The following is a 26,103-nucleotide window of genomic DNA, read 5'->3' on the forward strand; positions in this document are numbered from 1 at the left end:
ACTAACAGGAAAACAGAATGATAAAAAATGTGTTAAAAGGTCACACTTCGTCATCATCCCCCAGCATGTGCTTTAGAATTGTTCCTAATCCTGTGATTTTCTCTATTGTTCTGTCAGTGCAGTCATCTTGGGAAGGGACAATTTCTCAGTTTTGGAATATAAAGAATCTTATCCTATTACTTTCCTAAAATCAAATTTGGAAAGAAATAAGAGCTCCCCAAATTTGGGGAAATAACTGTGCTTCATGGGCATTGGTCTATTAGACTGGTGTATTAGATTCTTCAGTTGATGACCTCTGTTTTTTAGGGAAGGGAAAGAATGGAAGCCATTTGAGGAGGTGCTGGTTTAATCTCAAACACGCAGAGAAGACACTGTTAACACCAAGGTGTTATTACTAACACCAAATCTATGAAGGAGGAAGGAGAGGATGTGACCTAAAGAGTTGCAAATTACCATTAATCAAGAATATACAGTGAGATTGGACTAAGAACTAGAAACACCATCCTACCATAAAAGTAAATGCAGGAGAATGGTACCACGCTGTACTTTGATACTGAATGAAAACTCTAGACTATGGAGAAGACCACTTAGTGCCACATTTTCTGCATTGTACAAAGTTTAAAAAGGGCATAGACCTACTTACTTTTAGTCCACTCCAGTTCATGTACTAACTAGACACAAAGATTCTTTTGCATTAACTAGAAAACAACTTTTGGGGGGATGAACTATGTGTGTATGTTTGGGGAGCGGGGAGGTTGTTTAGTTCTCCTTTAGTTTTGCATTGTTTTTAGCATTCTTTTCTCAGCAAACAGTGTGAGTTTTAGGTTTTGCATCTATTTACAGGAAGCTAGTGTGATTGTTCTCTTGCATGTTTCGAACAGGAGTATGTATGAGCTGCCCTTTCTGAAACCTCAGCGCTTTATAATTTGTTGTGTACCAGGAACATCACTGATAGGCTGATGCTGTTTACATAAGTCAGTATTGTATTTTGTGGAATTTTGTAACAGAATCTGGTGCCACAAAAGAAATTATTATTTTAGCATTGGCATCTAAAATTACACTACATTTCCCCCCTCCTCTGGTTAAAGGATGTGATAAATCTCCAGGTTCCCATTTCCCCTAAAGAGTAGATACTGCTTGGGCTGATGTGCAATACCCCAAACCAGAGACTGATGGTTCTGAAAATATGCAGGGGTGCAGTCAGCTGAAGATATAATGTATAGTAGAAGAAGGAACAGTCGTGGAATAAAATCTTATGATGTGACCTCTTCACCTAGATATAACCTTATTGTACTCTGTTGCACTAAGAATGCATGCATGGAGGGCAGCCTGCAAATCCAGATTTAGGATTCCAAGCCTAATAAATACAAAGCAGATCATAGATGTCATGGGCCCGTACATATGCAGATGTTTTTTGGTTTTTGTTCTAAACATTGGAAATAAAAATGATGTCTGTATTAATATGGCTGTTCTTGCTATGTGGAAAAGGTAATGCACACAACAAATCAGAAGTTTTTGGAAATTTTAAATGATATGATTGACATGACAACACACAATCTGACAAGAATGGAGCGGACAAAATATGAAACTTTAATCACCATTCATGTGCACCAGAAGGATATCTTTGATGATTTGGTAAGTTTTTGAAAACTTTTAAGGGACTTTCTGTATGGACTTTTTTGCACATATAAAAAAATTATAAACAAATCTTACAATCTGTTTTCTTTGAGTAGCTCTGACATTAGTGCTGTGTAACAGCATATCAGATTTAGTTTGATTTCATATAGACGTCATGCAGAGATAAGAATGAATTATATATAGGTATGTTCATAGGTTCAGACTTCAGTTTTTAAAATGGTTGTTGATAACCATCATGCACAAATTCCCTGTGAGCAAAAGAGTTTAACTTTTTAAATTAAACTATTCTCTCAAATTGAATATTTAATATATTATTTAATTGAAATGTAAATGGAAAAAAGTCCCTTTAGTATTGCTATCCATCATGTGATGTCCAGCCTAGCCTATGTGTTGATTTAAGGTAATAGTTATTCAAAGGTTAAAGTGGTGAGGCTCCATATATTTGAAAAGGGTAGCAACAATAACCAGAACAGATATTCTAATTTTTTTTTATAATTTAGTTGCATCAGGCTTCCTTTAGATAAGTATATTGAATACATGAAACTATAATTATAAAATAGAAGTAAAATATCTTTCAAAAAGCTTGCATGATGCAAAGGTCAATAATTCAATACAGCATTGTTTAATTTATGTATACATGTTAGAAAGATAAAAATTAAGTGCATGTGTAAAGATAGATAGAAAATCTTAAAGAAAAATACTGAATGTTAGAAAGAAAACTGCCAGCTTCTAAGATAGGCATGGGGTTTTTTCCTTTGCCTGTAATTTTTAATTTATTTTCATAATTATTTTCTTAATGGGACATTTCATTATCAATTAATTTAATGTCATATCATAATATTAAATTACAGAAGATTGGTTAAATTTAAAGGGTCTGTATGTGAAGTAAAAAATCAGGGGCAAGTCCAAAACTGGGGAGAAGATTCTTAATTGGTACATGTAATACTACTCTTTTCTCTCAAAATGTTCTATTCCCTGCTAAACATGTCCTTTCGTGATTGAGAGAAAATAGAGGGAAGTGGCTGAGAATTCAGAACCTCCTCTTCACCTTACACCATGTCTGCAAGGCTGATAACCAGGACTACATATTCCGTAAGAGGCCAGTGGTTTTGAGATCAAGTGTCAAAAATAATGAATCAAGATCTATTAATCTGCCACAACTCTAAATATGTGTGGGAAGTTCATACTGAAAAATACATCCCAAATAAACAAACACATAGACACATATACAATACATTCAAGCGTTGTCCATGATTTAGTATTTCTGTGAGTAATAGCACCAGATACCATGCAGTGTAACCAGTATTGTTACTTAGTTTTTTATGAATTTTTCCATCACTGTTCTTCAGTATCTCTGTATCACACAATTCCTAATCTCTGTACACAATTCAGAGGAAAATCAAAGTGGTCAAAGGGTTCAGAGCACGTCATAGACAGGTTTGAAAAGATGATTCTGGATATCTTGACTCCTGACAGATTCTGTGCTTGTTCTTCCAGCTCTTGAATTTATGCATAGTAGATTTTTTTTTTTCTGTATGGAATTTAAGATGAATTTGTTATATTGGTTCACTTCTGTATTAATTATTTTTCTTTTCCGTTATAGGTCCGTATGAACATTAAATCTCCATCTGATTTTGAATGGCAAAAACAGTCTCGATTTTATTTTCTTGAAGACTTGGATAAATGCATTATCCAAATCACTGATGTAGAGTTCACCTACTGCAATGAATACTTAGGGTGTACAGACAGGCTTGTTATAACTCCCTTAACTGACAGGTAGTTATAAATAGAATGCAGTGCATAGTACTGGAACTAAGATTTAATTCCTTTGACTTAATTCCTTTAACTTTCATCAGTCAGAATTCTTTCTTTGGTTGCACTATAATGCTGCAGTATCTCTGGTGAACAGCAGAGGCCAGTGCTTATATATTCAGCTAGTGAAAGCAGGCATCCCTAGGAGGGGTCTTGGAATTCTCTTTGAGTTTTTGCTTGAGCTATATGTGGTGTGGTAGGCATTGAGAAACTTGTGCTCAAGATAAATACACCTGAATGCCATACACTTCACCAACCTACACAGAGTGGATCTAGAAAAAAATATATTGCTGCTTTCAATAGGTTAGTAGTTGCATGAGAATTTAAGATTACAGCAAGTGATTCATTTGAAGTCACCCTAGAGGAAAAAGCAGTAACTCAGGACATAGCATTGAATTACTAGTGCCAATATGGTTTTAAGCAAGGCCTATGGAGAATTACAGAACTACAAACACAGAAAAAGCTTTGAGGGCAAAACATAAGGAGAACTTTTTACTGCTGGAGTGTTAGTTATACAGCACAGTGCAAACTCCATTAAATGCATATTTTCCTAAAGTACTTGGTAGTGCTTCAGCTAGGCAAGAAGCAGATGTATTTGTTATGCCAGAGCTTGTTCTTTTAAGTGCGGATAGGAATGTCAAAATACTGTGCATGTTCAGTCATTTGTTGTGTGAAGAATGACTGCAGGCCGTTGAATTAATGCTGGGATTGTCTTTGCACTCTCTGTGCTACTAGATTTTATTTACTAGTGAAATTTCAGACTTTTGGCAATTTCTGAACCAAAATTATGCCCAGTGAGCTATTTAAGAGAGCCAAAACCCTATGCTTGGCTACCTGGCTTTTAATATGTAATACACATCTGCCAAATTCTGTTATGTACCCTACTATTCCTATGCTAGATAGAGATCTGTTTGCAGCAGTAAACATGCAGTTGATTAGTACGTATGGCAGCACTACCACTCAGACAATATTTTTGCCCACTGGGAGAGACAGTATCAAGAAAATGTCATTCAAAATGTGTTCACAGAATTAAAATGCAACCTAATTGGTTAGGGATTGATTCAAGGTGCTATGTCACACGAGATTGAAAACTAGCGCAGGGTGGCATTATTGAAGAAAATTAGTCTTTTGAATTAGTTTAAACTATAATAATAACAACAAAAAAAGAACAGAGGTATCTGTCTTTGGGCAAACCTAGAAAACCCAAACAGAGCTGCAGGGATTGGTGTCTATCCACTGTCATGTATTGAAAGAGTATTTGAAGGAGAGATGTTTTCTAGTGTTGGCATGGGAAACTTATGCACCTAAGCAGTATTGCATAAGAACAGATTTTATTCCCCTTATAGGCTTTTGCCATTTTAATATTTTTAATATTGCTATATAGACTTGTATGAGCTTCCGACAATTTTCAAGTAATGATATCTTTGCTTTCCATTAATCAACTTGGAGTCAAGTGCTGTTTGGCTAATGATTTTGTATTCAGAAAGATTTCTGAAGCACATGATCAATACACACAGGCAGTAGTACATTACATTAAGATAATGGGACTGAAATTGAGTGTTCCTAAACATCGTGTCAGACACAGACCATGTCATGGCAGGTACAAAAAATGAAATGCAAGTTCTGTTTAGGACTTGTACTATGTATACAGTTTGTCCTTATCTCATTTTCAGTAGCAAAATTTTTAGGAGTGTGTTAACTGAGTGCCTGTTAACTGATTACTGAGTAATAAGATGATAAAGCATTATTACTGCTATTATATTAGAATGAGCACTGTATTATTTTATGGGAAGTGATACTAGCTGGCATCATTTGGGTTTTTTCAGTGCCCATTTTCTTTCCCCAGATATATCATAAAGCTATTGAGTTTCACAGTGTTAAAATGTGCTTACTGGGATTTTGGAACGTTGTAGGTTAGAACAACAGTCTTCCTACACCCTTCAGTAGTCTCCACACCATCTGGGGAGGCTGAGACTTAAATCTGAGGATGTCAACCCAGGATGGAGGCTGAAGCAGAATATGATCCTAGGATTAATGGATGCCTCCTTTTCTTTCTCCATTGCCCATTACAATCTTCCCTCTTGTCCATCCCCTCCTGGAACTCAAAGACTTTGTGACTGGCGGCACTGCTCTGGTTTGGCATGCTGGTAGGGAAATGGCAAGAATGGGAGCTGCTTCCAGCCTCTATGCCTTCCTATTGCCAGATTAGAGAGCCCATCTTGTGTGCTCTGGGGAGAAGGGAGGAGGATGGGAAAAAAGGCAGAAGCTCAGTGGGTCTGGGTGCTGCAGAATGAGGCTGAGTCATGGAGGGAGGGTGTATGATTATTGTGAGAAAATCACAATACTACAGTATTTTGGTATTCAGCATTTAGAATTGGCCTGTGCGTTTCCTGGGCTGTTGCAGTCATTGCTGCGCTGGATGCTTGCTTTTCTGCAGGTGAAGCAAAGGTGGTACCTGGGAACTCCACAGTGTGCAAAGGGGGTGACTGAGGACTTACCACACGGAAGCGCACCCATTTCTGCCCCCTTCCACGGCTCTGTATAATACAACTGCTGTGGTTACATTAATGGACTTCAGGTAATTAATAGTGGAAAAAGATTAACAGAACTCTTTGTTCTGTCTCTAGGTGTTACATCACTCTGGCACAGGCCCTGGGCATGAGTATGGGTGGTGCACCAGCAGGACCTGCAGGGACAGGGAAAACAGAGACAACTAAAGACATGGGCAAATGCCTGGGAAAGTATGTTGTTGTTTTCAATTGTTCAGACCAAATGGACTACAGAGGACTTGGCCGTATCTATAAAGGTTAGAAATAATCTGGTTTGTTCATTTTAGAGTCATAAGTTTTTATGTCTTCACTAGTGAGTTAGCAATGATTAGTAGGGTATTTTCTTCTCCGTTTCCTCTTATTTCTAGATGCTCATCAACTTTTCCTGATATTTAATTAGTTCTCCTTTTTTTTAAACTTTTTTCTTCCTGCATGCTTTCCAGTCTTTTTTTATATTCTTGGATGGTATTTCCTATCTATGTCTTCTTTTCCTTTTCTCTTTGAATCCTTTCTACTGATGTTCTTTATGCCTCTATCCTACCCATCCCAAGGACAGAGGATATTTAGCCCCCCCTTGCCATTTTTCTATCAAGCAAGAGAAACAAATATGAAGCTCAATGATGTTGTGCAAAGCAGGGAAACATGCAAAGTGGTGCGGTGTCTTATTTTGAACTCAAACTTTTTTGAAACCAGGAAAATGAGGTAGTAGTCAAACTCTGATAACTTTTCATGATAAGCAGAGCTTTGAAGTCAGTTTTGCAAACAGTGATCAGGTGATCCATTATCTGTGGACTGCATTATGTCTATTTTCTTGTGTATAGCTACTACTGGTTATATGGACTGGCAGACCACAGAATGCCACCGTTTTCCTGACTCCTTGGTGATTTCACTTCTTTGTATTAAACTGTTTGTGATGTGTCAGTTCAGACATCTAGCGTCTGTACACTTGCTTTGTTTCTGCCTTCGTATCCTGAGCACTTTGGTAACTTATAGTCATTTCAGATAGAGTCAATAGACATAACTGCAGCTTGTCATTGCCTTCTTTTAGTAAAACTGGGCACAATTTCTGTGTGTAAGAAAATGAGCTGAGTTTTAGGGCTCAGCTTTCTTTGTTGTTTTTCGATAAGCTGACCATTTTCCATGTAGTATTGTCATCATATGCAACAAAAGCTAAGTAATACTGTGTAATGTGTCCTTGTTATCTGGCTGCCTCATTTAATGGCATGCTGTTGTTCAATGTAAGTTAGGAAAAATGCTTATAGAAGTCAACAAATTCCTCTTCAGGCAACCATGATGCCTGTGACTGCTTACCTCAGTCAATTTGCTAGTGGGATGGTGGCTTACTTCTCAGACAATTTGCCTGGGAATTAGATAATAGATCCAGCTGAATAGAGCCTGAATAGGGTGATTTTTTTCAGCATTCATCAGACTGTTGTGTGTCTGGGAGAAAAAATAAGATTCTGTTCTTAGATAAGTCACTGATGCTTTCATCTGTGAAGGGCACCAGTTGCTTTGGACTTACTTTCACAACTTGGAAGGGCCTGGCTTGGTGTCCTGGTTTCAGCTGGGATAGAGTTAATTTTCTTCCTAGTAGCTGGCATAGTGTTGTGTTTTGGATTTAGGATGAGAAGAATGTTGATAACACACTGATGTTTTCAGTTGTTGCTAAGCAGTGTTTATACTAAGTCAAGGATTTTTCAGCTTCTCAGGCCCAGCCAGCAGGAAGGCGGGTGGAGCATGAGAAGTTGGGAGGGGACACAGCCAGGACAGCTGACCCCAACTGTCCAGAGGAATATTCCATACCATATGACGTCATGCCCAGCATATAAACTAGGGGGAGTTGGCTGGGGAGGGGGGCGATTGCTGTTCGGGAACTGAATGGGCATCAGTCAGCAAGTGGTGAGCAATTGCATTGTGCGTCACTTGTTTTGTATACTCCAATTCTTTTATTATTATTATTATTGTAATTTTATTATTTTTTTCTTCCTTTCTGACCTGTTAAACTGTCTTTATCTCCAACCCATGAGTTTTACTTTTTTTTCCTGCTTCTCTCCCCCATCCTGCTGGGTGGGAGGGAAGTGAGCGAGCAGCTGTGTGGTGCTTAGTTGCTGGCTGGGGTTAAACCATGACACTTGGAATCACAATTTTTATGTTGAAATGTCTTTAAGATACCTGGTATTTCTTGAAGAGTGGATATACTGAAGTCAGGGAAGGAAATGAACTCTTTTTGGTTTAATAGGAGGAGCAAAGTGAGTTTAGAGGAAGATTCTTAAATGCATATGAGATCTTTAATGGAAAAAAAGACAGTTCTTCACAGCTGCAGAAGCGCTTTCATGCAGACTGATAAGAAAGTTCTCATGAAGCATACATATGTTGTAGTGCACACATGAGAAATTCTTCAGAATTCCACGTCTGCAATAGGCTTTGTACTCCATCACCAGTGTTTCCTCTTCCAAACTTTTCACTTCATCTGGTGCTGTGGGTCAAGTTATCAGATATTAGCAGATTTAGCAGTGAGGACAAAAAGGGGGTGTGGAAGTGGTGTTGTCATGTCTGCAGCCACGTTTCCAGATTTTTTCTGGAAGGACAATAAGTTTGATCTTCAGAATAAAGAAATAGAAAAATATAATATAATATAATATAATATACATAACAATATATTGTATACTATAAAATGATAATTTAAAGTTCTCCTGGTTGGCTCAGAGATGAGGTTCTGTCTCCCCGTTTCCCTGTCTTCCTCTCTCTTTTGTTTTCCTGTGTGACTCCAGCTATTCACAGGCAGATGGTCTAGTCAAGCTGTCCAAGGCCTGTACTTTCATTTTTGATAGTTTCAGTTTTGAAATTTGAACCAAAAAGTAGGTTCAGATAAAACTGGTCATCTGCATTGGACCAGAGGTAACCCATGAAAGTACCAGGGAAACAAGTGAGAAGGTGAATTTTCAAGTTTTGTATTATATCAAATTCAGTGTTAAAATTGCCCAGGAATAGCAAATCAAGGGGACTTCATCACTGTTGCTGAAAAGTGTTGGTGAATACCCTTTAGGAAACGTTTTGTCTGTGGTTGTCAGTAGGTGAGTATAAAAGTCATGTTTGCTTTGGTTCTGTTTTCTGTCGTTACAGTCAAACAACTCCAGTCTTACCTGAAGTACCTTTTTGATATTTAATGCAATATTTAATGTAAGATTTTATATTTATCTTAATTCAGAAGGTGTATAAACAAGTATGGAGCTCTGTAAATTCTTTCAGGACCGACAAGTACCTTGCAGCTCACTGCTGCTGGGCTGCACTTTGGCTAGACAGAGTTCTGTTTTAGTGACATTTTCTTCGAATTATGTCACTATAGTTCTATTCCTGTGTAAAATCTCAAGAGATGTGTTGTTTCAAGGGTCAGGCCACACAGCTGTGTATAGATCATAGGGTCACTGACATGGAAAGGGACATGGTACTGCATTGCAGAGATGCATTTTGAAGTCTTTCTGAGGGGGGAGTAGCTACGCTGTGTGGTTCTTATGTGAGCACCAGGTTTGTAGGATATCTGTACTGATTGCGGGGGGGGGAGGGAGTTCACATTTCTTAGACATAGTTAAAAATCTCTTTAGTCCTGTCCTTTGTTTTCTGCTTTTACTACATTTCTGTATTTGATTACCATAATATGTTCTGTGTGGGGACAGAGATTAATGTGCAGTCTGACAGTGCACAACAAAATTATGTTGTCTCAAAGCTGTTTTGCAGCTGACAGCTTGCTTGCTGTGCCTTTGCTTGTGTCTGTGTGTATACATATATGTGTATTTTCTTTCCTTTTTATTTTTAAACACCACCAGAATGAAATAATTTTGCAAGAACTGAATTTATTCAAAGCTGTGGGATATTGGCCTTGCCTGAGAGTCAGGTTTCCTAACTCCATGCAGCAGGTGGCATTATAGAACAAGTGATTTTTTTTTTTTGTTGTTTTCCTTTCCCAAGGGAAAATTGTTTGGTTAGAACTGAACCTCACCATTCTATAGAGAAAGTAATTTCAAATGCCTTTAATATACAGATAGTAAGTGTACGAGACAATATTATATGGAACAAAGTTTCTTTGTTAAAAATATCCGGCTTTAGGGCTTTTCCTTGTTGCATCCCGAAGAGTAGATATTGATGTTTAATAAACAAAGTAGAAAAACCAGTTTTTTTGGTTTTTTTTTTCAGAATGGATCCAAGTAGTCATATAACACATGTAACAAAAGGGGTCAAATGCATTTGAAAAATCTCTTCAAGAATTTTCTATCAGGGAGCAGCAAGAATGGGGCAGCTCCATGAGGGAAGACAAGCCAGGAGCCCATGGTGACCACCACACAGGCAGGGGCAGGGACTTCACTGACCACGGCACAGTCCCACAGTGCCTGAGCAGGGCAGGTTGGTGACAGCTTGTTCCGTCAGCTGTCCAGTGACCATCAGACAAGGTGAAATAACAAGCTGGGTCCAGGGTCCATCTAGGAAGTTCAGTCAGAAACAGAAGGAGGCAGGGCTGGAGGTAACACTATGGATAGTTCTGGGGTCCTCTGGGAAGTTCAGTCAGCAAGTCAGGATAACAGGAGGTAGGGCTGTGCCCAGCCCTACATACAACATAGCCCAGACCTCCCAGAGCTGAAATGGAGCTCCTGGACTGGAGGACAGAGAGTATGGGTAGAAGCCCCAGGTAAGGCTGGTCGGGGCAATTAAGGCTTATTGGTGCATCCAGGGCCCTGGTATTCCTCATACAAGAGGGAGAACATTAGTTAAAGGACTTGCTGCCACACCAGTGAAGTCAAGGAACAGTCTTCATTTGTTTTTTAACACAGTAGGATTGAGTCTTTCATGTTTTAAATTTGGTACCTGTCTATAGAATTACTTTAATCGTTGCTTCATTATGGCTTTGTGGTATTTGTATATGTTCCACTTGCTTTTAAATTTTGTAATTAGGTCCATGTGACTTTTTATTTTCTTCAAATTCTTTTGTTTTGGAGAATGTTTTTCCTTATAATATCACAGAAATTAGTTAGAAAACATTTAGGAAAAAGATTACTCTATATATGGAATGGAACTGAATTTCATGGGAGATCTGCAGTATTGCCCTGTCTGAATCAAATCTTAAGGAGCCAATTTTAGCTGTACTACCATTGGTTTTGATCTGGTGTGACTCCACTAATTTTGTTGAAGAGTTCTTCCAAAATTACATGGGTAAAAAAGACCATTCAATGCAACGATATTAAAAGAAGTGGTTAATGGGCATGAAAAAAGGTAAAAAATGAATGTAAGAATTATTTTCACATTTTTTTCTTTTTTTGCTATCTGCAAAAACTGACAAGTATTGGGTTGGCTATGATAGCTGATCAGAATAGAAGAGGGGCAGAGAAGAAACATAAAAGCGGCCTCAAGGGGATCTGGAGTAAGATTAGAGTTCCTAGAGGAATATCTTAAAGAGCAAGAGAAGATCAGATAAGGAACAGTAGAGGGAAGGGAAGAAGGATAATATGAGCAGAACAGGCCAGAGCAAAGACAAGAGAAGAGAAAACATGAAAGAGAAAACAAAACAAAGTGAAAAAGTATTTATTAATAGCATTATTATTGATTTGTGAGTACTTTCTCTTCCATTCGCTTAAGTGTTTTAAGGAATTAACATTACACATAAACCACCCCTTGATTTATTTTACCAGTGCTATAGGCATTGCCATGTAAAGTATGGGGATTCGGGGAAGCTCTGGGCATAGCTGTTCAACATTGCAAATACACAAATGCCTTTTCTTGGGCATGTGCTTTATTTCTGCATTTAGCACTGCCCTCAAAAGGCTTAAGCCAAACTGAGCTCCACCAGTCCAGTGGAGTGAATTAAACACCTCTGAACATTTGCTTGTAGCACCAGTTAAAGTACTGACCCAGGTCCTTGCTAGACCCAGGCAATAAGAAATATTAGTCCAGTGTGGGCTTTGGGAAGGGAGGAGGTGGAATCAATGGAGTTTCTGCTTTTTCTCTTGTGAAATGGACATGGAATAGCAGGGGATTACATAGCTTTCCCACTACTACTCTGGCAAGCTGCCACTGTAGACTGTCCTATTTCAATCCTGCTAACATGATACAGAAGAAGGAGTGCTTGACTCTCCCCAAAGACATTCATTTCATGATGTTTATGAGTACTAATATCTGTCTAGAACTCCATGGCCTGTTCCAAATAACAGTTGTGACTTCAGATTCCTCCCTCTTGAACAGCAGGCTGCTATCTCCAACAATTTTTGACCTATGAATTAATTGTTATAAAATGCTACAACGCTTCTGTCACAAATGTAGAGATTTCTGATTTGATTCTGTGCTTTCGTTTAGGTAGGTGTCTCTCAAACTCATCTTTGACAATTTCACCCCCTGCATAGATGAGTTTCCAGGCTATATGCATGTTTATGCTACTAGGTGCTATATACAGTACTATTGAACACTTTGTGCCTTATGGTTGCTATAAAAGTGTAGAGTTCTTTGTAAAGAAGCTTGTATATCTTTCTTCCAAGGGATAATTCTTTTTCTGGGTGTCATTAATGCACAGCCCAATTTATTCTGAGTTTTTACTTCTCATTTTACTCTGTGTTCATACTCTCTGTTCTTCTCATGTTACATTAAGTTGTATAGAACATGCTGTATTTTATATATAAATCATTCTTGTTTGTTCTGGTATTTTAACAAAATATTATTCTTTTTGCTTTTTTAGGTTTAGCCCAGTCAGGTGCATGGGGTTGCTTTGATGAATTTAACCGCATTGAACTTCCAGTTTTATCAGTAGCTGCTCAGCAGATATATATTGTACTTCAGTGTAAGAAAAATAAGAAACCTCAGTTCATTTTCACTGATGGTGATGTTGTTGACATGGACAGAGAATTTGGTATATTTCTGACTATGGTATGTGTGTGAATATGCATAAATGGCATCACTGTGAAAAATCTTTCCTATTTCATTTCCCATTGAAACTTCCCTGTTGAAATCATCAGAACTGTCTGTTAAAAAATAGTGAATACAATTTGAACAGTAATTTGGTCAAATAATAATGATGATATTTTCTCTTGCCCATATTTTTAACTGGAACTTAGGACTTGAGGTATGCAATTATCATTAACTACATATTTTAAGGGCTTTTTAAGTTGAATATTTGACAGATTGAGAATACACCCAACCCTCTCATATTTTTAGTCAAAGTCTGCCAAAATAAAACAGACCACTGTAAGGACTACTGTTGTTGGTCTGGTCGGTATTTCACCACCTGTGAAGATTTTTTGACCAGAATCCTTCTATATGACAGCGTGAAGGAAACCACCCTCACTCTGGTTCACTGGCCTCCTGATGATTTATCTTTGGTGCCGTGGACTGCTTCTAGCAGCGCAGGAGGCAAAGAAGCAGGAAAGGGGAAGAATACCTTAAAAGCATCTTTGTATCTCCCCCTCCTTAGCTGTAGGCTACATACCCACAACTCAAAATAGAAGCATTTGTCTTTATTTTAAGGTTTCCTACTTTTGAAAAGGTGTTAATATTATCATTTTAAAAAGAGGGCAAATCAATGGCATACAAAGGTCAGTGGGAAGGCAATTTGGAAACAGTTAGAAGAGTTTAAGAAGTTATCACTGCATAGCCAGACTACTGTTGTCACGCCTGAGCCATGCAGTAGTCACACAAATGACTTAGACATCTTCAGTGAAAGGTCAGATCTGTTAGTTTAAATTATATTCAGGAATGGCTTGCACTGCTTGACTGACTTTGCGCTGCAATGGTCTGGGAATGCTCACAAGGGACAGTAACCTCCAGCACTGGAACACTATCAAGACCCTCAGGAACTAACCCTTTAAAACAACTCCAACAAGATCTGTAAGTGATTGTCTGTCTATGTCTGTGTGTCTTGGGCATCTCCAGATAACACATGTGATACCATATACTTCATGAACTGCAGTATTTAGGCAACTGTGTAGTGATGTGTAATTTTGACATGCTCAAATTACCCTTTGTAATCTGGCATGTGCTCCTGTGTTTGCCAAATAATTATCAGAAAAGATAAACCTTCCTATCCTGCTTTCATTATATAATATTTTATTTTATATTTTGCATTTTTCAGAACCCCGGCTATGCAGGACGACAGGAACTTCCAGAAAATCTAAAGATTCAGTTTCGCACAGTTGCTATGATGGTGCCTGACCGTAGCATTATTATGCGAGTCAAGCTGGCAAGTGCTGGTTTCCGAGACAACCAAGTCCTTAGTCGAAAATTCTATACACTCTACAAACTCTGTGAAGAGCAGTTATCTAAACAGGTAAAATAAATATTTGTCCAACTGTAAGCTGTCACTGAAAGGGTATGTAGAGAATATACTTTCATAGAATATATAATTTTTTTTACAGTCATGAACCTATTCATTTTTTAAGGTTTTCAGTTTCAAGTTCTAGAAACAGAGTCTGAAATCATCACATTGTTTTTATTTTTTACACTAATTTGCATGGTAAAGGAAGTTTGATTTGTGATTTTTAAATGGAGTGCAGTTATTGGGGAAGTTATGAGGAACGGTGTATATTGCTCTGCTGAACTTTGTAGAGGATAAATTTTTCAGTCTCCTCACTTATGAAGGCTAGATCTATTGCAGAGGCAGCGTAAGAACTGTAAATAATTGAAGAGTGCCTAGAAGGCACGTCTTGCTGAGTGCTACCAGAACAGTATTATTCTGTTTGGTATGGGGTATTTAAACAGAAACGAAGGATAAAGCTGCTTTTAAGAACAGAACTAGTTGTTTCCTTGTGAATGCCCTGTGCTGGCTGTCCACTAGAGGGTCTCAAAGAGAAACCAAATGAATGGTAGTTGCAGCTCAAATGCCTGCTTTGGTTGGATCCTAATGAATCTGGACATGTTGACTACATTTGCCGTTATATTATTTTAGTTCTATACCACATATTTATTAGTGACTATGTTGACTTCCATGCAGAAATCTTGGACTACACTGGAATAAGATAATGGTGCATCATATCGTCCTCTTTATTTCAGAGTTAAACCAAAAAAGTACAGATTTGGATTTTCTCTTCCTTTCTCCCTACCTCTGTAATTTCACTGTCAATGTATATAACCAAACTGGTTTCCAATTTTCACTTCTCTCAGCTTTCTTTTTCTGGAAGAGGTTTATGTTGTAGACTGGGTTCTAAAGGGTGATATTTGCTACTGGCTTCCCTGTAATATTGCCCAGGGTGTCTCCATTAGCCTTCAACTTAGTTTTTAGGCAATCTGAATCACCCTATATTGATCTAGCATCACTAGTGTTAGTCCATTTGTTGCTGTCTAACCTACTCTCTCAGTCCTGTCATCTGCCTGTGTTTTATAGTTACCAGGCTTATAGGCTGCATTTGTCAGAGCCTCATTTTGCAAGAGCTCTCTCTTAAGTGGAATTTGTGAACATTGTTTAAGAATTTTTTTTTCCCTCAGACTTGGCCTCAGTAGGATTAAATTTCCTCATTGCCTCAGTTTGTGTGGTCATTTTTGTCCTGGACATGATTCTTTCCTTCACTGTGGAAGAGACGTTTAAGCAGGTATCAGAAATTTGGCCATCTACCTCTGCAAAAGTGCTTTGCTTGTTTTGTGTTGTCATGGGTGTTAGAACTGGTTCACTCCTAGACAGAGTACTTAAAAATAACACACACACACAAACAAAATTTAACTGTGTACAAAGCTTATTTTAACTATCTTAACGGTGTACAATGTTTTGTACATGACCATTGCTGCATCTGCACAAAGAGTTTCTATGTGTAGTTTGGTCACGTCTGCAGCAGAAAGTGCTCTTGATTCTCTGAGACAGTAAGATTCTCCACTCAGCGTGTTAATCAACATATTGAAGCATATAAGTAGTGCTTATCAGTTGGCCTAGGGATCGTAGGAACTGCCTGGAGGACTCTGCAGAACTGTCTGAAATTCTCATCTGTAGAACTCCTGTACCAATTAGTCAAATGCTTTGTTGTGAAGGCATGTAGCTCAATCACCTTGTCTCAGGTCAGTCCTTTGTCTCATCTATGCTGATGCTAGCAAGGGAGTTCCTTGATATTAATTAATGGAAACTAATGACCAAGTGCTCTGGGTGTGCACATGGGCACAGCCCTCACACCCAGCTGCATCACAATTATATATTTGAATTTTATGCTTATATCTCACTTATAACTTAAATTCCATTGTTTTTACTATACAAGCCATGATGTCTGCAGGGAACAGTAGTCCGTGTGTATTTATAGTTTCTTCAGAACCCTCTAACACTTCTCCAGTATCTGTCAGAGAAGCGTGCTGTACTGTAAACTGCTCCTAGTGGTTTACATTGTGGATCGTGATTCTATACTCTGTAATATGAACCAGGAAGCATACCTTTCTGCAAACCCATGGTAGTATGCTAGTTTGTCCTGCCTGTGCCTGTCAGCAGTCCTTTGGACAGTCCTGCTCTTGTATGAATCCATTATACACAATTACAATGTCAGAGAAGATCTGAGTTTGGAAGGGACCTCTGGAGGTCAACAAGTCCTATACCTGTGCTCAAAGTGGGGTCAAATAGAGCAAGGGGTTCAGCACCTTGTCTAGGTGAGCTTTGAGTATCTCCAAGGATGGAGACTGCACAGCCTCTCCAGTCAAGCTGTTGAAGTGTCTTATCACCCTGTCTAGTCACCATTTCGTCTGTGAGGACATTATTGGAGACAGTGTGAAATCTCCTGGAATGAGTCTGCCCTGCTGTGTTGCCCTTCCAGCAGATATTGGGGGTGTATCAAGCCCCCAGTGAGGGCCAGGGCTTGCAAAGATAAGGCTAATTCCAATTGTCAGAAGAAAGTTTCATCAGCTTCTTGCTCGTCAGGAAGTTTGCAGCAGACATCTGCCATGATGTTGATCGTCCCTCTAATCCTAATCCAAATGCTCTCAACTAGCTCATCAGCTATCCTAAGGCAAAGTGTTCCCACTCTCTTTCACTTTAAAGGGCAATTCCCCATCTGGCCCTCCTGGCTTGCCCTTCCTAAAGACCCTGTATCCATCCATTGCAGCACTCCAGTCTTGTAAGCTATCCCCCCCCATTTCCTTCATCCTAGTTAGACTGTAGCCCCGTAACTGCACACAGAGCTCTAATTTTTCCTAGTTTGTTCCCGTGCTGCATGCATTAGTGAACAGACACTTCAAATTGGCACCTGCTTGTGCTGGTTACCCAAGAAAAATGTGAGAGGTTATGACATGATGCTGTTCCCTTGACCCTTCCTTATGCCTGAAATAGGCCACTTTCTACTCTGTTTTGTCATTCCTGAGGTCTCTCTTGTCCACCTCAGACTGCATCTTTTACTTTTCAGTTGGGTCCACCACTTCCCCACTTGAATGTGAGTTATTTCTCTCCCCCATCATTCATAGTTGTAATAGTAATGGGATGTTTTGAAAGGCTTGCTAAAGTTCCTCATGAAGTTTGTTGTAGGTTGGGGAATACATCTGATGCAATACATGATTATATGTAGAGAGAGATGTAATGAGTTCATCTGATTAGATATGGGAGTCTCATGAACTGGAGATATTTCTAAGAGTAGAGTGGGACATGAATTTCTTCTGTCTAGCCAGAAAACTAGAACTATGAAGTAGAGGCTTTCTTAGAGGCATATTAATCTGTCTTTCCCAGTGGAACTTATTTAGTTAAATTTTTAATGGTAAATTTTAAATTCAAAGTAAGTACTGCTGAGTATCTGGGCAGTTGACTGGAAAGAACAGGGTCACATAAAGAATCAGTGCAACAGGAAATGGCATATATTGCCAACAAATGCAATATATATCAACAGAAGAAAATAACAACAAACAAGCATTCACCAGATGAACTTACATCCCACAATATCTAAAAGGAATTTTCCAGAAGGAATACATTAAGTCATCCAGACATTTTACACACACAAATGCAGACTCTGTAGAAAGAGGAACTCTGACTCACAAGTAGCCAAAGGCACTCTGGGTGACTATCATCTCTTCAGTAAAGAAAAACATACAAAAGTAAGAGAGTAGTCCTTAGCAAATCTAGGAAGCTCAAGGTGTCCACAAGCCTGTGAAACAGTTATTCTGACAGAGCCCCCAAAGCTGAATTATTTGCTTTTGTTAGAGGACTTCTAGCCAAAGTTCCCTACTGCCTCCTTCCACAAAGTCTCACCCAGATTAGGGAAAACCATAGAAACTGAACAGAAAAACCTAACAAAGCTTGAAAGCAAATGAGGCCATAATCCCTTTTAGAGGATCATCTTTTTAAGGTGCTTTCATATGGACAAAACTGCTGATACCCCTTTTTTCTTTTCCCCACAACAGCAAACTATGCTTCTAGTGTTGAGATTTTTATTTGCAGAGCATCAGCTATACCACTGCAGTCTATTTTGCTCAAGTGCAATCTTTTGCCTGCTGTTAAAAGATGTAGCAAAGAAATAGCTCGTAATCCACATTTGCCAGTAAATTCTAGCTGTTCTATGCCATTCCTGAAAGGCAAAACAGTTGTAAAACTAGCAGACTGATTAAGGAAAATAAATGTGGTTGCTTTGGACCAGCCATCATGTAGGTCAGCTGGAATGCACCAGAAAACCTGTCTTTAAGAGTCATTTTAGCTTATTTCAAATTTTCTAATAAGTATGACAGCATTTCTTCAAATTTAACAAAGTCACTTCTACAGAATCATAAACTCATGTAAATTGGAAGGGACCTCCAGAGGTCACCTTGTCCAACTTCTAGCTCAACACAGGTCAATTTAGAGCAGGTTGCTAAGGCACTTGTGGAGTTTTGAATATCTCCAAGGATGAAGAGATTCAGTCTTTCCAGACACCTTTTCTGTGTTTGACCACCCTCATTGTGAAGAATCCTTTCCTTATGCAAACCATTGCAATTTCCCCTGTTGCAAATTTTGACCACTGTCTCTTTTCCTCTCACTTCGTCATCCTTTGCTGGACTCATTCCAGTATGTCAATGATGGTCATCTAGCATGGAGAAAAAGAAATATATCAGCCCTTGTCATAATTCTGGATAGTTCACTGGGACATTTACTAAATGATAGCGGACTTTGTCATCAACATATAATCTGCCTTCCAAACTTCACATGAAGTTGGTAATCTTTTTGTCTTAATGTTTCCATCTGCAAATGAGATTTCCTGGCAGTACCTGGCTGAATATTCATATCTGAATTTTTCAACTGGTAACAGCTTGGCACCTGATTGCGTAATAGAAAACGAGGCTGGATGGAGCCTTGAGGGGTCATCCATTTACCTTTCTGGAGGAAAAATAATTCTTAGCTAAATAATTTGCTATAAATATTTGTGACTCTCCTTAACATTTTCCACTGACAGAGCCTGCAGTTTCCGAGGCAATCTGTTCCAAAGTTTTCTCTAAAAGTTAACTTGAATCTCCCTTGCTGTAGCTAAGTACATTACTTCTTTTCCTTTCTATTCCTTCTGTATTCCTCTTTCCAGGTATTTTTTGCATGTTGAAGACTTTTAGCATGACTCATCCTACATATTTGCTCTTCCTACTTCTACACTAGGTTTTGTTTTACTTCTTCCTGATATAGCATGTTTTCTAGTCAACTGATAACTTTAATTTCTTTTCTAAGTTCTCTTCAGTAGGGTTCATCTTCAAGTGTGGAATCCAACTTTTGGGCACAGTACAGAAGTGCCAAGTGCAATGGAAGTATCTTTTCAACTGTCCTAAAAAGGACACTTGTATTTTTATCGCCCACTATAATTGTAGATGGGGAGCTTGTGGCTTCAGTCCAATGTCAGATATTTTTCTGCAAAGCTTTCTGCACCTGACTTGTTTCTCAACTGAATGAAGAAGAGTTGTTACTCTTCTTTGTTTGTGTAGTTGGTTATTTCCATCTGTGTAGTACTTTGCACTTGTCTTTATTTAATTGCATCATACATATATAATTTATTGAATTTCTCTTGGTAATTTTGAACTCTAGTTGTGGTCTAGTTCACCAGCTTGGTATCATCTGCAAACCTGATCAATAAGTTATTTCTTGCTGAAAATTCTGAGTTGTACTCAGTGTATTGTTCCAATTTGTCAGCCTGGGAAATAGGGGTGGGGCTGGGGGGAAGGTGTTATTTTAATTTTGTCTTTGTTTCTCACCATCCAATGTATTTGAATTGGCCATAAACTAAATTTTCACCAAGTCAAGTCTGTTTTGCCTGTGATGGTAACTGGTAAGTGATCTCTCCATCTTTATATTGACCCATGAGCTTTCTTTTCACTTTCTTTTCTCCCTCTGTCCTGTTGAGCAGGGGGAGTGAGAGTGGCTGGGTGTGCATGTGGAAGCTGACCAAGGTCAATGCACAACAGATAGTGTAAAAAAGAGTCTATGCACTTGCTCTCAAAAACATTTCTGATCGATCAGAGGGAGCAGATATTCTCCAAATATAAGAATATCTGTATTATTTCCTTCCATGTCTGTCTTTACCGCTTAGTTTTCCGAGCAGATGGCTGTAGCAGAGACTTTATAATTTAAAACTTTTACCCAATAGCTTTCCTTCTAGGATTTGCATCAACAGCCAAAGATGAAACACATTACAGAACATTTGCATATATTTTCAAATCTACGGTAACTAAGACAGAATTATATGTTCAGGTACAAGTGCTAAAATTATTTGAATATGTCTGTATGGCTCTGCAAATATGCAGCTGCCCTCATAGTGAGAGGGAAGATATTCCAGGCCCTACCTGCTGAAGTCCAAAGCTGGTTAGATACACCTCTAGGATGCACATGGCTGTTGGAAGTAAATCCTTCTGTTCTGAACCAAGTTGTTATGAAACCATCCACAGAGCAGAAAGTCATTAAGTACAGGATAGGATCTAAATAAGTTCGGTTTCTTTATATCAGCAAGAGATTGCCCCTATTAGTTATGAATCCCAGTACCATATATCAAGATAAAAACAGTCCTTGAGCAAGCAGAAAACAGAGGGTAGTCTGAAGATGTGTGGTTTGCTGTTTGTGCATCTGGCAAATTATGAATTTAGGAAAATGATGGAAGATGCAGCTCTGTTACAGATGACTTGTGAAAGTGGTAGCCTACCACTAAAAGGGATACTTGGCAGGTATGGACATACAACACTGGAAAATATCTTCAGGATATAGTAGCAACAGAACTGGAAATCTAGTTGAAAAGATGAAGAGCTGTGAAATTCATCACATTTAAAAGTTCAGTAGCATATTTATTTATTTAATGAATTTAATTTTCAGCCTTCTCTTTTAAGTGTTTAATCTTTGTGATACCAATTGTGTTAATTAATTATTTCAAGGTTCACTATGACTTTGGGCTTAGAAATATCCTGTCTGTTTTAAGAACACTTGGAGCAGTGAAAAGATCTAATCCCAAAGAGCCAGAGAAAACCGTAGTGATGAGAGTTCTGCGGGACATGAACCTCTCCAAACTGGTACTGTAACACTGGTGACTTTCCCCTAAAGAGTACTCTGTTTGCATTTTTAAGTGTATTTATTATGCACTTTGAAAAGCTCTTTTTCTTCAGCAGTTGGATACATTATTTTGCAGTTTTTAATATGGTTTATCAGTGAGTGGAGAATTGGAATACAGGTACAGTGTGAGCACCATTTGTCTTTTAGAGAGAGGAAAACACATGAGAAACCTTAGCTGAAAAAAATTAGTGGAAATACCATCAGATCCTAGGGGACCTAACCTGGTCCTGTAATTGGCTCTTGTTTTTTCTTCTTTCTGCCCTAAGGAGAGAAAGGAAGAATGCATTGTATTAACTTTTAATAATGTCATTAAAGATCCCTCTTAATTCAGAATTTCAATTTATACAGTTCTTGGGAGTCTGTTGCCTTTTCAGAACATCACAAGAATTGCAATGAGTGTGGTAATTGGAAGCAGCTAACGCCTACTTGTATAGTCTAATCTCTTTCGATATTACTATTTAAAGCATTCATTTTTCTTTTTATTGCTGTAATTGAAAGGTTATAGCATGTCTAGACTCTGTGTATTTACCTTGGGAGCCAGTTTTGTGATGGAAGCAATTACTCTGTTTCTGATGTTAATCTATTCAGTGCATTGGTACATGCATCCAAACCTATAGGCATGCTTCAGTGATTTACAGAAGGAAAAAAATCATAAAAAGTCCAAGGCAAAATACAATTTGAATAAATCTTGCTGGCTTATGTAACAAATGAAGAAACATGTGTGTATATATTGAAGAAAACTGTCTTAAGATGTTAACATTTTTATAAGCTTTAAGTATTTAATTTAGAAATTACTACTTGTGATTGCATTGTATGAAATTCACTTAATAAAACTGATTCATAATGATAATATTTGTTTTGGAAAAGATAAGGTTTTTTACTGCCATCTTTTAAATGGCATATTCTTGAAGATTGTTTACAGCTGTAATAATAATTTCAATGAATAAATAATGTGTTTCCCCCTACTTTATCCTTGACAGGTGGACGAAGATGAACCTTTATTTATGAGTCTCATTAATGACCTATTCCCTGGAATTACTCTGGATAAAGCTGGGTATCCTGAGCTACAGTCAGCCATCCAGAAACAAGCAGAGAAAGCAAGGCTTATTCATCATCCACCATGGATACTTAAACTCATTCAGCTGTATGAAACTCAACGAGTCCGACATGGTTAGCATGCTAGATTAGGTTTTGAGACTGCATAAAAGCAATACTTTTTTATATTATCTACTAAAGAATGCAGATTATTTTCACAAAAAATGTATTTTAAAATTGAACAGATGTCATTTTTAAAGCCTATGTGGATATTTTGATAGGAAACTGTTATGACTTCTTTTTGGTGTGCAATGCACACATAGTGAGATTTTAGCTTTGTTGTATTACATTTTTATGGGAAATAGTGAGTGTGGCTGTCAGTGATTGAAATTTCTATGGAACAAGTTAAAATGTAGAGTATACATTAAAATTCAGAAACAGCCAATTTTGTTCAGTGTTCTGAACACAATTGTTGCCCTCAGACACAGTTCAGTCGTGAAGTTCATATATAATGTTACTGTGAGATTATGACGCTGAGAAGATTAGAAAAAATAATCTCTCAAACTTTTACTTGGATAGATTCTACCAAGCATGCAAGATAATTCCAAGTGTTGTTCTTTGTGTTCAATTCTGGCCATTTACACCGAGGAGAAATAAACCCACATCCTGCTGGACCGGGGAGGGTTGGACAAGATGGCCTCCAGAAGTCCCTTCCAACCTCAACCATTCTGTGATTCTATGAAAATACATTTCTACAGTGCACAAAAGGCTACTGAGTAAAGCTTATCCTGTCCTAAGAAGGGTACCAAAGACAGAGTAAAACCAGGTTTACAATTCATAGCTGAGTGGAAAAAAAACTACCCCTACTTTGAAATGTCCCTCATCCACCTAACCTCTAACAACTAAGTTTTTTAGTATGTGAAGGCGAAAATATAAAGGAAATGTAACTAAAGGAGCAAACATTTATGAAGATGTCATCCTTTTTATTCTCCCTTTTCATGTCATAATAAGAGAATATTAAGCTTAAACTAATGGAACAAATAAAAGGAAATACTCACTCGCTTAGCACAGTCTGAGACCTTAATGCCTCAAATGTTTAGTTCAGATTATTGGTTAGACAAAAGAACTGGTTAATGTTGTGCTGAGTTAATAATTTACATCCGGATCACTGGGTTCAGTGTTCCATATCAAATCACAACACATATGTCTATGTAGGAACCATGAAAGTTTTAATGATTTCGGTCACCACTGAATGCGGCTCTTGTTAGAAGAAGCTGTTTGGTCTGTGAGACACCACAGAGCACTGTTCCCCAAAAATCTTCAGGATCCACTGTGGCATTCTGCTTAGATGCCTCTTATCTCTACAGGTCCCTGCTATTCCCAGGGGTCATGCCGCTCCAATTGTCCTAACACTTGGACACCCAAGGCCTTTCTATGACGCAAGTTATTGCATGGAGGGAAAAAGATTCTCTTTTCCTGACTTGCATTTGTCCTACTCATGGATGCATATGGAGAAGTCACCATGGGATTTCAAGTAATGAAAAATCTGTAAAACACATGACTTCTCTTGGCTGAAAGAGAGGCAATATGTGCAAATGAAGTGCTAATGCACACACACAGATACACACGTGTGCATGAACATTCAGTGCATGGATCCTGAAATCTCTTTTGCATAACGGTTTTGATCAAAATGCTGTTGAAACCAGCAGAAAGGCCATTCCATTAACATCAAGGGGCTTGGATTAGATCTCTTATGTAACATATGGCATGAGTAAGTGATTGTCTGGGTGCTCAAATTGTTTTAGGAAATGTTTAGCTCCCTTTAGTTTTAGAGAAGACATCAGTCTGCATTGTACTGGATTAGGTTTGTAACTCGGGTTTGTGATTGTTTGTTCCATACCTTTGCTGAAGAGGTTTTCAAAGCCAACTGAGGATTATGTTATCCAGTTGTCTTTAGGGTTAATAGGAGTTATCTAGCTCCCTTAGATGACTTTGGAAGTCTCAGTTTGAATGTCCCATCTGCCTTTGGACAGACTCTGGGCCTCTTGAATAGGTGATGTAGAAAATATAACTAAAAAGGATCAACTGTAGGCTCAATTTATTGTTGAAGACATGGCTTCTTTTCCTTAGGCAATATGTGTATACACTGATGAAATTAAAAGTGTGGTTGCTGTTAACTGTTTTTTATGTAAGAAAGATGTATTAAAATGTCAGCATGGATGGATGCAGGTACATATTTTTGTTACATTTGCTTCAGAAAGATACACTCGATTTTGTGTATCATTGGGAACTACTCATTCTCATTAAATACATTTAGAAATTACTGGTTTTGTTTACCACCAGTCATGTCAATGTCATTGCATGCGAACATCAAAAGGCAGTTGTGTTTTCCAATTAGAAAAAGGAAAAGAACTGCCTGAGGGAGGATACAGACCCACATAGGCTTGCCTATCATAATAGAACAGACATTTACAGAGGCCTTTTAATAATATTTTTAAATTCCATTTCAGTCAACATTAAGTGGGGTGAGAAACATCTTTTTTGTATTGGCTTTTGATAAAAATAAAACAAGGATCATTGATGCAAAGAACCATTAAATGGTAGCATGGCATTTTGACATTTCATTTTAAACCATGTTTATATTGTTTTAAGGTATGATGACTCTAGGTCCAACTGGTGCAGGAAAGACAAAATGCATTCATATTTTGATGAAAGCAATGACAGATTGTGGTGCTCCTCATAAAGAGATGAGAATGAACCCAAAGGCAATCACAGCTTCCCAGATGTTTGGTACCCTTGATGTTGCTACAAATGACTGGACAGATGGTATTTTCTCTACATTATGGAGAAAAACTTTAAAAGCAAAGAAGGTAATGGATATTGTATTGTGATAGTGAATAAGGACATTTAATACTGTTTCCATAAGGTCTCATTACCTGTCATTTATGTGAAAGATCTTCCATTATAAAATCAAATGGGAAAATACAGTATTAGTTTTGCTTTGTGTCTGACTAGCTCAATGTACGCAAGAGTCAGAATTGCTTGTATATGCCAGAGAGTACTAGGCTTCCCAAGCACTTGAAGTTCCAGAATTAAATTGGAAAAGATTTTAAGGGTTTTGCTTCCTTCTGTAAGCAGGTAGTCCTACCATTCAAACACAAAAGCAAGGGCTGTTCATGTTTTGATGTGAGGACAGGAAAGCTGATTTTCTTCTGCCTAGTTTTATGTCACTGACACTCTATTTCACTAATTATATCAGAATACAAGAGACTTTGGTAAGAAATCAGTATAGGCATTTCCCAATTCTCTTATCAAACCTGCAGATGATGTTTCATGGAATCATAATTACACTCAAATGTTCTGAAGTTTCATTCAGTTCTCACTTGGAAAATGGGAAGCCTTACGTGAAATACTTAGGTAACATCCCACAAGGACTGAGTGTGTGCCCGTGTCTGTGACTGTATTTAATGGGAAATGTTTTCATCCACTTTGATGGATGCTGAGCTGGGTGATGTACTTGTGTAGAAGAAAGGGACAGCTTTATGCTTAGAACAGCGCAAATTAATTTTTGTCACTATTCCTTAATATCATTTTTGGTGTGAC

At 38.1% G+C, this 26,103-nt stretch overlaps 1 protein-coding gene across 1 annotated transcript in view; it reads left to right on the top strand.

Moving 5' to 3' along the window:
- Positions 1-26,103, top strand: part of LOC104838333 (dynein heavy chain 5, axonemal-like) — a 170,630-nt gene that overhangs the window by 53,634 nt on the left and 90,893 nt on the right. The window contains exons 40-47 of the mRNA XM_010578013.1: positions 1,489-1,635; positions 3,242-3,414; positions 6,078-6,256; positions 12,715-12,902; positions 14,104-14,298; positions 21,291-21,425; positions 22,446-22,635; positions 25,153-25,370. Of these exons, the coding sequence (XP_010576315.1) occupies positions 1,489-1,635; positions 3,242-3,414; positions 6,078-6,256; positions 12,715-12,902; positions 14,104-14,298; positions 21,291-21,425; positions 22,446-22,635; positions 25,153-25,370 (1,425 nt within the window). The remainder of the gene's footprint in view (positions 1-1,488; positions 1,636-3,241; positions 3,415-6,077; positions 6,257-12,714; positions 12,903-14,103; positions 14,299-21,290; positions 21,426-22,445; positions 22,636-25,152; positions 25,371-26,103) is intronic.

Source organism: Haliaeetus leucocephalus, unplaced genomic scaffold, assembly GCF_000737465.1.
Source record: "Haliaeetus leucocephalus isolate CR32 unplaced genomic scaffold, Haliaeetus_leucocephalus-4.0 Scaffold587, whole genome shotgun sequence".
Taxonomy (NCBI): Eukaryota; Metazoa; Chordata; class Aves; order Accipitriformes; family Accipitridae; genus Haliaeetus; species Haliaeetus leucocephalus.